General features: G+C 40.3%; 2 protein-coding genes across 2 annotated transcripts in view; one reads left to right on the top strand and one right to left on the bottom strand.

The window, feature by feature from the left end:
• Positions 1–2,402, bottom strand: part of LOC126281209 (regulator of nonsense transcripts 1) — a 113,281-nt gene extending 110,879 nt beyond the window's left edge. The window contains exon 1 of the mRNA XM_049979946.1: positions 267–2,402. Within this exon, the coding sequence (XP_049835903.1) occupies positions 267–452 (186 nt within the window). The 5' untranslated portion in view covers positions 453–2,402. The remainder of the gene's footprint in view (positions 1–266) is intronic.
• Positions 1,913–2,401, top strand: LOC126282338 (uncharacterized). Its single transcript, XM_049981994.1, has one exon. The coding sequence runs from the start codon at positions 1,913–1,915 to the stop codon at positions 2,399–2,401; it is 489 nt and encodes a 162-aa protein (XP_049837951.1).
• Positions 2,403–12,148: the final 9,746 nt, after the last annotated feature.

Genomic DNA, 12,148 nt, shown 5'->3' with positions numbered 1-12,148 from the left:
CCACGGAAATTTATCATACACGCAGCTGGATGGAAAATTAGTAACGCCATGTGCTGCTCATAAACAACCAATTGTCAACAAAAAATGTTTATGTAAATACAGAGAGATATAAAAACAAAATTAGACCTACTCCTCGTCTTACATGTACGTAAATATATAATAAAGATATTAAGAAAAAAAGATAAGCAAAACGCAATCCACCAAAAAGAGGTTATGTTACATAGGCGGGAAAGTTGGACATACGTAAAACATAAAAGTCATCTTACTTGATTTTGTGTTGACTGGCTGTGTCCAACGTCCAGCTGGGATGCTTGTGTTTGACTTTGTGAAGGCAACGTAAAATCTGTAAAATCGAATTCAGAACCTTGGGTATCAGCACCGATAAGGTCAGCATCTTCCGTGTCCAAAAATGTTAGCGTTTGCGAACTTGGTCCATACGCGTCAACGCTCATTATGAAAGTATTCTTTTCAAACGTGTATTACACAAACTAAAATACAAAAGTCGCCAAATACACTGGGTACAAGAACAGTAAACGCAACTGAACTACTACTAAACACGACGCACTGACGCCATGTTCTCGACTTCTCGATACTTTTGTTACGTCAGCACTTAGTCATGAGGATAGCCGTAGTAGTCAGAGTAGCCAACAAAAACGTAAAAGCTTGACAACACGAACGATAATTTTGACTGCAAATGAGACTAAAAATTTTTTTAAGCCTAGTCTTCTTTTACGACGATATTTTATTGCACCAGAGGCAGATTACAGTGGACGATTTCAAATGATAAGATTAGAGATAGTACGGTGATGTTGGTGTTGCGTGGTGTCCTTGCTGGAAGCAGTACTCTGATAAATTCACACAGTTAAGTGGTACTGTGGCTTGTGCTCTCACAGAATGGTCAAAATAAATAACCAGCTGACGTTTATTACCATAGTTAATACATAGTCTTCACCAGCTAAAGAAACAAAACCGAGAAGACTAGACCAAGTTTAATACGTAGTATTCTAAGTGTTCTGGAGTGTTTCGTTTCTTATCTGTGTATACGAGGTCACATATTTCGTGTATGGCTAAATTATTCTATATTATATTGAAGACAAGAAGTCGTGGAATACTATTCAATAATAACAGAAAATACTCATATGATACTGTTAGTTATGTTGCCACGGAAACTATACAAACAGGCAAAAAAGTAACAACTCATCAATATTCTTACAGATGACGTACCAGTACGGGCTCAAGCACACCACTTTTATTTTTCTCCTTATTTTCTCCGATTAAGTTAAAACTCATGTCTCGTGTCCAATTTTTATTGGAGATAAATACGTAGATGTAGTGACCGATGCTCACAAAGAATGCGCCGACTTTTCAAAAAGAAACGCTGTAGTTATCGTAGCAGGAGCAAATGCAGCGGCGAAACCCCACCAGAAAAACGCGGGACATAACTATACTATCTGATAGTCACGGGAGGGAGGTAGCAGCAATTATGGGTTGCAGTGAACTGAGTTTCAATGTTATAGGTATCATCAAGCCCGGTGCCCCGCTCAAGGAAGTAGTGAAAGACTGCGAGAGGATTTTAAAGCCTGGTAGTGATTGTGTATTAATTGGAGGTGCGAACGACGTGTATAGGAACAAGAACAAATGTGCAGAGAGTGCTCTCACAGAAGCTTTGCAAAAAACACCTGACGTGAATTACTTCATTGTTAGTATACCTCGCAGACATGATCTCACGAAAAATTCACCTGTTAATCATAGAATAGAATCCATGAACAAAAGTCTTGAAAAGATCTGCAGTGGTTTTGCAAACGCAACATTTATTTGTACAAATAGTACTGTAAGACGTCACTTTACCAGACATGGCCTTCACAGAAACAGGAAGGGCAAAGAAGCAATGACAACTGAAATTCTGAAGGTCATGAAATCATGTACTGATGAGAAAATTTCGCCAACGCATCTACAAAATTCCCTGTTGCCAGAAACTAATGACAGGTCACCTACAGCAGAAGTCGTGGCGCCCGCAGCAGCAGAGACCATGTCAGCTACAGCAGATGTCAGGTCACCTACACCACAAACCAGATCACCTACAGAAGAGTCCAGGACACCTCGAGAAGAAGGCACGTCACCTCCAGCAGAAGCTACCACACTGGCAGCAGTAGTCCCTGCTCCAACTGCAGACCACCCTACACTGGCAGCAGACGATACTACGAAGGCAGCAGAGGATAACACACTGGCAGCTGAGGATCCTGTACTGGCAGCAGATTACCCTGCACCAGGAGGAGAAGATCCTACACCAATAGCTGACTATCCAGCACCAGCAGTAGTAGAAGATCCTCCGCTGGCAGCAGAAGATCCATCCTCATCAGCAGGAGCTGCTAGGGGCGGGAAACCTGGAGAACACAAATAATTTTGGTATTTATTTATCCATATAAATCTCTTTTTCAGTGGATACATCACACGGAAGAGAGTGGACAGAAAATCTTTTTGCCTAGTGGTTTTTCAATAGAAAATATGTATCATTCAAATTTTTATCACAAACTGGAGCCATATAACGAATAGCTACAAATCTGAGGATATGCTGTATATTATAACTAATGTCTATAATTAAAAGTATGAATTACATATTTTCACATATATGATACTCATAAATTGGATAAAAGCAATTTTGTAGTAAGTAAGACATTACAAGTTTTTTAAAGGTATCTGCATTAGAGAGATATTTTATATTTCTAGATAATGTGTTGTACAGGTTTGTTGCTGCATGATGTACCCTTTTTTTTTTTTTTTTGCACAATGTGGTGGAACACGCATCTCATTGTTTGGCTTGGTTGGTACTATTATCAAGGAAAATTTAGTTTTGAGTACAAAGGTTTTCTTTCCTTGGCAAACCTTTTTGGAATACATAACTACTTTCAGTATAAAGTGTGGGGAAAAGGTAAGATTTTTTACTTGCTTGTTTCGTCATTCTTATAATTGCCTTTTGTTTCCTGAAAACTGTTTTGGTCTGGTGTATATTTCCCCAGAAAATGATACTGTACTTCAGTAATGAAAACGCACAAGCAAAGCATAAGGTTGTAACTGCATTAGCACTAGTATTGCTGCAAAGAATTCCTAATGTGTGCTCATTTTTGATACTTCTAAATTTGGGAATGTGATATGAGAACGTCATTTAACATTTTCTTGAACATGAATCAAAAGATTTTTTTCTAACAGTATTAACTTTTTGGTAATTCACACATATTGTTGGTGATGGTGGAATTTTATTCTGTTTTCTATGGAAATTTATGGATACTGTTTTCTATGGATTTACCCCTAATTCACTTCCGGTAAGCCACACATACTTCTTTTGTAATATCTTTAGCAGCAGCGGTAAGATCTTCTTTATAATTCCCTTCAATCAATAGACTGGTGTCATCTGGAAATAGTACTGGCTCTGTATCCATAATATGTAATTGGGAGCCGCTTAGGTATAAAAAATGGACCTAAAATAGAGCCCCATGGAACCTCATGACTTAGTACACATGCTTCTTATAGGTAAACCTGGAGTTTATTTCATTCCATGCTCCTTACTTCTGTTACCTGAGGATGATATTCCAAATGCAATTTAGTCCATTCATTTAGCAAGTCACTTACACAATATTTTTCAAGCTTTCTGTGGACCACAGACCAACCGTTTTTGTTTGCCCTAAGATCAATCCAGTGAATTTTCTGTGATTGTCGACTGAGCTGAAGACATAATTTACTAGGTTGGAAGAACTTGTTTCAATTGAGCGCTGTGCCTTGGAGCCACATTGACATCCAGAAGTATATTGTTTTTGTTGGACAATGTCACTAGTTTTGAAAGGAATACTTTGCGAGTAATATTTGGAAATTCTGACAGTAGTGTCATTGGTCTATAGTTATCCACACAATGCTGATTACCTGTTTTTTTCTTTTACAGTTTTTACTTGCTCTTGGGAAACATTAGTTGATTGTGATGAATTTCAATTATCTAACAAAGGAGGCAGTATGAGTCCTGCTGTTATTTTTACAATATAAATAGGTGCTGTGCTGCAAAACAAGATTGTATATGTCACACCAAAGTACAACTGTTACTTTTTCTATTCTACAGATTTTCATATTTTAAGCTACAATGTCTAAGGTTTGAGAAATTAATCTTTTGACCTTCAGGTTGCAATTACTGATGCCAATATTGAGTTTATGTATATTATGGAACACTGGTCTAGCGATTTTGAATTATGTATTGCTAACATGAATCATTATAATTTTGTTAGTCAGTTCTGTACAAAGGGTGCCCTAAGTGGAGGGGATTATATAATTAGAAATCCAGTGCGGAATATAAAAGCAAGTGTGGAGCAGAAGCATTGAGTAGTGAAAAACATTTTGAAACTGCTGCTGCTCACTTGTATGGGGAACTGTGTAGAGTTATAATTAATTATAGCAGTTTGCAGGTTAAGTAGTTTTGTTATTAAATTAAAGCCTCTGATGGACATTATGTTTACTGAAAAGCCACTGTAGCTGTCTGTGAGGGACTTAAATATAAATCTTGCAAATCAAACTGCATCAAACATTTTGAAACTGCTGCTGCTCAGATGTATGGGTAACTACACTCCTGGAAATGGAAAAAAGAACACATTGACACCGGTGTGTCAGACCCACCATACTTGCTCCGGACACTGCGAGAGGGCTGTACAAGCAATGATCACACACACGGCACAGCGGACACACCAGGAACCGCGACGTTGGCCGTCGAATGCCGCTAGCTGCGCAGCATTTGTGCACCGCCGCCGTCAGTGTCAGCCAGTTTGCCGTGGCATACGGAGCTCCATCGCAGTCTTTAACACTGGTAGCATGCCGCGACAGCGTGGACGTGAACCGTATGTGCAGTTGACGGACTTTGAGCGAGGGCGTATAGTGGGCATGCGGGAGGCCGGGTGGACGTACCGCCGAATTGCTCAACACGTGGGGCGTGAGGTCTCCATAGTACATAGATGTTGTCGCCAGTGGTCGGCGGAAGGTGCACGTGCCCGTCGACCTGGGACTGGACCGCAGCGACGCACAGATGCACGCCAAGACCGTAGGATCCTACGCAGTGCCGTAGGGGACCGCACCGCCACTTCCCAGCAAATTAGGGACACTGTTGCTCCTGGGGTATCGGCGAGGACCATTCGCAACCGTCTCCATGAAGCTGGGCTACGGTCCCGCACACCGTTAGGCCGTCTTCCGCTCACGCCCCAACATCGTCAGCCCGCCTCCAGTGGTGTCGCGACAGGCGTGAATGGAGGGACGAATGGAGACGTGTCGTCTTCAGTGATGAGAGTCGCTTCTGCCTTGGTGCCAATGATGGTCGTATGCGTGTTTGGCGCCGTGCAGGTGAGCGCCACAATCAGGACTGCATACGACCAAGGCACACAGGGCCAACACCCGCCATCATGGTGTGGGGAGCGATCTCCTACACTGGCCGTACACCTCTGCTGATCGTCGAGGGGACACTGAATAGTGCACGGTACATCCAAACCGTCATCGAACCCATCGTTCTACCATTCCTAGACCGGCAAGGGAACTTGCTGTTCCAACAGGACAATGCACGTCCGCATGTATCCAGTGCCACCCAACGTGCTCTAGAAGGTGTAAGTCAACTACCCTGGCCAGCAAGATCTCCGAATCTGTCCCCCATTGAGCATGTTTGGGACTGGATGAAGCGTCGTCTCACGTGGTCTGCATGTCCAGCACGAACGCTGGTCCGACTGAGGCGCCAGGTGGAAATGGCATGGCAAGCCGTTCCACAGGACTACATCCAGCATCTCTACGATCGTCTCCATGGGAAAATAGCAGCCTACATTGCTGCGAAAGGTGGATATACACTGTACTAGTGCCGACATTGTGCATGCTCTGTTGCCTGTGTCTATGTGCCTGTGGTTCTGTCAGTGTGATCATGTGATGTATCTGACCCCAGGAATGTGTCAATAAAGTTCACCCTTCCTAGGACAATGAATTCACGGTGTTCTTATTTCAATTTCCAGGAGTGTATGTAGAGATTATTGGAGTATGCAGGTTAAGCAGTTTTGCTATTAAATTAAAGCCTCTGATGGACATTATGTTTACTGAAAAGCGACTGTAATTATCTGTGGGGACTTAAATATAAATCTTGCAAATAAAACTGCATCAAAAGCGCTAAACGTACTTCACAGCTTAAACATGCTCTCTCTTGTAAATAGCCCCACAAGAACAACAAATGGAATGGAAAATGTTAATGACAAGGTATTTTCAACATGGACACCACAGTGATGATAATTATCAATATCGATTTAGGGATATTTGATCATAATGCTTTTGTCCTTACAATGCAAGCTTCATCTTTAAAAGAAAGAGATATGTAGTTTTCTTACTGAAGAATTTCTCTGGGGAAAAGTTTGGTAGTTTTATAGAGAGTCTAAGCAATGAATCCTGGTTAGAAGAAACTTTTTATTTGTATGTTTAATTACGTTGCTGCCCCAAGTTATGAAACGCCATATCACCTCAAGGTTTTATGGGAAGACAGCTTTGATGGAAATGTTGATGGGGATAACTGTGGCACCATATGGTAACATTGGAAGCTAAACTATTTTCAACATGCTCACTCCTGTTATAGAAATGCATTGAGTGCTTTAATATCTTCAAATCTTATTTTATTATTTCGTTTTGTTTTCGTCAGAAATTGCGAATGTTCTGTGGCGAATTGGATATTTTTCCCATTGAATGCTCTTCCACAAGAGAGGCCAGATACTTGAAAGTGAAAAAAGTTAGGTTTCACAATAACAGAACAGAGTTAACACCTACAATGTGCGTAGATAAGAACATAAATTAATGGAGCAGTTTTCATTAAATAACGTTTTATAAATTAAAAAAGATCTGTTGAAGGAGAAAAATACAGCTGTTTATGACGTTATTTGCTATATAATAAATATTGTTTGCTGTGTGTGTACGTATGTATTTTCGCTAGCAAATAAATGTTGATGTTTTGAAAGGTTGTTGCACTTCTCAACTAATTGCTGTACAAAATTGATCAAGAATATTCGTTATTAAGTTTGATTTGGCCATTAATGAACTTTATCAATATTAGTTCCTCAATTCCGATACTATACTCTTGAGTTTTTGTATTATGGATGGTGTCTCTTGATTTCAGTTTCACCTCTGTATTGGTTTTAGGCAATTTCCGTAACATAATGTAAATATATCCTTAAGTTGGCATGATGTGATGTGACCTGATGGTCCAGTGTGATTCAGACTTAATTCTCTTGTTATGTTCCATCAAAATTCATAACGTCCTTTCATTTGTCACATAGTCAATTATTAAGCCTTACAACTTCAACGAAATATGCTTTTATTAATTTTCACTCTTTCTGTCTAAGAAAATGCTTCTGACGGCTTTTTAAGACTAATTCATACTTGCCATCACATCACGTCACGTCATATCACATCACATCAAAGCATTCTACAAGGTACCTCAAATGGCGGTATTCACACAGGCCATCAGTGGACCAGGCGGTCAAATCACGCCAAGGTTCCTCAGGTACGAAAGTTTTGACAGTGTCATACTCTCTTAACACCGAAAATTAACTTATTTTCTGCATGCTCACTTATTTTTTCGTATTGGGCTTTGTGCTTTCGTTTCTTCTTAATACTCATGTCGTTGTTTTGCTATGTTTTCGTGAAAAATTGGGCAAGAGAGAAATGATTTAAATTTTACAATAGTTGAACAGAGCTGAATATTACACTGCTTGTAAGGTAGTACATAGTGATAATTCATTTTTCATTGAATAACATTTTGAGTTAAAGAATCACTCTGAGTGAAGGAGAAAAATATCATTTTTATGAAATTATTGCTTACATAATGGCAAAAATATAATGGATAAGGTAAACAGGTTCTACTTATTCCCTTAGAAATATTTTTTATATATTTGTTTGTATGTATTTTTACTAGCAAATAAATGTCGATTTTTGGATATGTTCTTTCACTTCTCAGGACTTTACCACACAAAACTGACCATTAACATACACTAGGAAGTTTGCTTTGGCCATTAATAAATTTTGTCATTATTAGTTCCATATTTCTGATACTATAATCCAACTTTTTGTGTCATGGATGGTGTTTCATAACTGCTCTTTCGTTGTTCAAGACTGAACTTAAGCAAATAGATGTGACATGACGTGATGATGATGTGAGGTGATGTGGCATGGTGTGACTGTCCGTTGACAGTTGGTGTGAATTTGCCTTTAGCCTCCTGAAGCTTTGTTGGTGCTCCAATGTTTTGCCCAGTTCTGACTGTGATAAACTGATGTTGGAGTGTTCATCTTTGGCATATCAGTGTATATGATATCACAAAATCATCTAAATAAATAGATCCATACAATTTCCACGTTTATTTACGGATATAAGCCGATTTCGCAATGTTCCTTTGTGTGAGGTCTAAATTTTATGTCCTAATAATTTACTATTCACTTAGCTTTCTCAAAGTCTTTCGTTAATTGTGTCGATGCTAGTATGTATCATTATGTATTGTGTACTTATGAACATTTGTGAGTAACTGACTACACAATGACTCTTTCCTGGTTTGCAGTTGCCAACACATGAAAAAAAAAGTGCATGCCTAAAAATTAGTAGAAAGAATATACATACGAATCCACGTTGTGGTGTCCACGCATTGCCTCATTTTGCAAGCAGTCAGCTTTGCATCCGTTTCATTGTTCAGCTATTTGCTCTACATGTATATGAATGAAGGGCAACAGAAAAAAAAAATCTCTAAGGTGACCATGGGCAATGCAGCATCTAAATAATAGGGTTATGAGAATTACAAAATGACTGTGAGATTCTGTTTACAAATGAGAAATTCGAAGTGACTGTGGTGTTCTGTTTGCAAACTTCCGTTTCATTGTTCAGCTATTTGCTCTACATGTATATGAATGAAGGGCAACAGAAAAAAAAAATCTCTAAGGTGACCATGGGCAATGCAGCATCTAAATAATAGGGTTATGAGAATTACAAAATGACTGTGAGATTCTGTTTACAAATGAGAAATTCGAAGTGACTGTGGTGTTCTGTTTGCAAACTTCGGATAGAGGTCACAGCAAGATTTTAGATATTCACTCGGAAATCTGCAGCAATAAGGAGGGCAGCAACCAGCATATTATATACCATTTGGATCTATTTTTAAGCGTTTCAGTGACTATCTGCCATACTGAGAAATAAACTAGGTTTTCACAGGCATGAATACCTTTCTTGTGCATTTCCATACCTCTGCACTTACTTGCACATTAGTATTTTCAAACGCCTTAGTTGGAAACACTATTTATGAATCTTTAAATTTGGCGACAAGTGAAATTATTCTTATGAGAGCTGTGCAACTTGTAGCCAAATAGCTTATGGCAAAGGTGACAAAAAAGTGGAATGACGAATGTTGTACATGGGCATGTCATTGGAATTGTTTGGGGATGTCAAACATGCTATTAAGGAATTATATATGTTGGGGATGACATTGTGTTTTAAAATAATTTTTGAATGAGTGAAATTAATTTTGAAATCTTTTTGAGGCATGTTTCTGCCTGGGTACGATAGTCTAACACAAGTATATGAGATGTCATCCCAGCTTGCCTTAAATTAGAAGTAATATTGAAATATCTAGCAACTGGAATCACTGAAATCTTACATACTGCATCCGAAAGAGCACTATTTCGAAATTTTATGGTATCCACAACAGACTGAAGGTACGTTGGAATGTAAGTTTCTTGTCCTAACAATTAAGCTTTGTTTTTACTTTCAGAGTTAGTCAAGATTCTGATAGGTCAGAGGTGCTGTAAATATGTTTGTTTTACTGGACATTGTTATACTGTGCCGAACAGTCATTACTTAATGATGTCGCCAATGCAAACACTGTTATATATAAGCTACGTGATCAAAAGTATCCAGACGCCTGGCTGAAAGTGACTTACAAGTTCGTTGCGCCCTCCATCAGTAATGCTGGAAATCAGTATGGTGTTGGCCCACCCTTAGCCTTGATGACAGCTGCTACTATCGCAGGCATACGTTCCATCAGGTGCTGGAAGGTTTCTTGGGGAATGACAGCCCATTCTCCATTGAGTGCTGCACTGAGGAGAGGTATTGATGTCGGTTAGTGAGGCCTGCTGTGAAGTAGGCGTTCAAAAACAACCCAAATGGGTCCTATAGTATTCAGGTCAGGACTCTGTGCAAGCCAGTCCATTACAGGGATGTTATTGTCTTATAACTACTCCACCACAAACTGTGCATTATGAACAGGTGCTTGACAGTGTTCAAAGATGCATCGCCATCCCCGAATTGTTCTTAAACAGTGGGAAGCAAGAAGGTGCTTAAAACATGAATGTAGGCCTGTGCTGTGATAGTGCCACGCAAAACAACAAGGAGTGAAAGCTCCCTCCATGAGCAATACGACAACACGATAACACCACTGCCTCCGAATTTTACTGTTGGCACCACACACACTGGCAGATGACGTTCACTGGGCATTCGCCATACCTACATCCTGCCATTAGATCGCCACATTGTGTACCATGATTCGTCACTCACTGTGCTCTGTGTGTTTCTGACGCTCCTTACAGTAAGCGAAGCGTCGTTTGGCATTTACTGGCGTGGTGTGTAGCTTATGAGCAGCTGCTTGACCATGAAATCCAAGTTTTCCCACCTCCTGCCTAACTGTCATAGTACATCCAGTGGATCCTGATGCAGTTTGGAATTCCTATGTGATGATGTGTTTAAACGTCTGCATATTACGCGTTATGACCCTCTTCAACTGTCGGCGGTCTTTGTCAGTCAACAGCTGAGGTTAGCCTGTACGCTTTTGTGCTGTGTGTGTCCCTTCACATTTCCACTTCACTATCACGTCAGAAACAGTGGACCTAGAGATGTTTAAGAGGGGGGAAGTCTCGTGTACAGACATGTGACACAAGTGACACCCACTCACCTGACGACATTCGAAGTCCATGAGTTCTGTGGATTGCCCCATTCTGCTTTCTCACGATGTCTAATGACTACAGAGGTCGCTGATATCGAGTACCTGGCAGCAGGTGGCAGCACAATGCACCTAATATGAAAAACGCAGGTTTTTGGGAGGTGTCGAGATACTTTTGATCACACAGTGTACATAAGATTTTAATGAGGATCAAAGTAGTTTTAAATCTCTAAAGTCAAAATGCATTTCTGTTTCATGGTAATATTAAGACTCATAGCTTAAAGCAAAAATTGACATCACTTTACTGAAATAAAAAATTCCTTTACAGTATTGATTGTTCTATGGCAATACGAATCTTAGCAAATTCGCACTCTCAGTTTCAGTACCTTCTAATCCATTTGGTCAATTCAAACGATCGTATGTTATTCTGTTACAAATAAGGACAAACTGCCTGTTGGCTTGTGTCTCGGGTTCTTCAGCCTGACGTTTCGCCAGCAGGAGTGGCTGACATTGTCAAAGTTTCGCCCTGCATTATTGATGGTGGACTGGAACCGAGCTCGCGGCCGCAGACTATATGTACCTGGTGCGCCAGCGTCCAAGCTATCATTTCTGGTGCGGTTCTCCTTTTGGTACCTGCAACGATCGTTCGCTGCAGCATGGAAAGCCAGGATCCGTTTGCCTTGAGGCTTCCTTCTCTCTTATTCAGGCTATTCTCGTGCTTATGTATTTGTATAGCTTCTTTGAATTAGAGGGTGTGATAACTCTTCTGTACAACGAGAACTTCCGTACGGGCGAATTTTATTACATGGTCAGTCTCACACAGCGCATGCTCGCCATGGCCGATATCTCCACCTGTCCCAACCTGCAATGCCGCGTATGTTCTGTCATCCTGGTGTTGATTGATCGTCCAGTCATTCCGACATTGCAGATGGGTCCCTTTCACTCTTTGCCAATCTGAGACATTCTTTGATCTTTTTTGTCGTTTTGTAAATAGTCTTGACCCCGATTCTATCCGTCAGTCTGGGAAATCAAGGCAGAAAGGCCGTACCCGACATTTCTTTTTCTGATTTGCCACTTTGCCGAGTGCTTGACTCTGTTGTACTTCTAATATATCTTGTGGAGTACCCAATGCTCCACAGAACACGTTCCAGGTGTTTCATTTCGCGTCTGAGGTGCTGCAGCTCACATAT

This window comes from Schistocerca gregaria, chromosome 7, assembly GCF_023897955.1.
Source record: "Schistocerca gregaria isolate iqSchGreg1 chromosome 7, iqSchGreg1.2, whole genome shotgun sequence".
NCBI classification, from domain to species: Eukaryota; Metazoa; Arthropoda; class Insecta; order Orthoptera; family Acrididae; genus Schistocerca; species Schistocerca gregaria.
The sequence above is the reverse complement of the archived record's forward strand: the minus strand, read 5'-3'. Positions and strand labels throughout refer to the sequence as shown.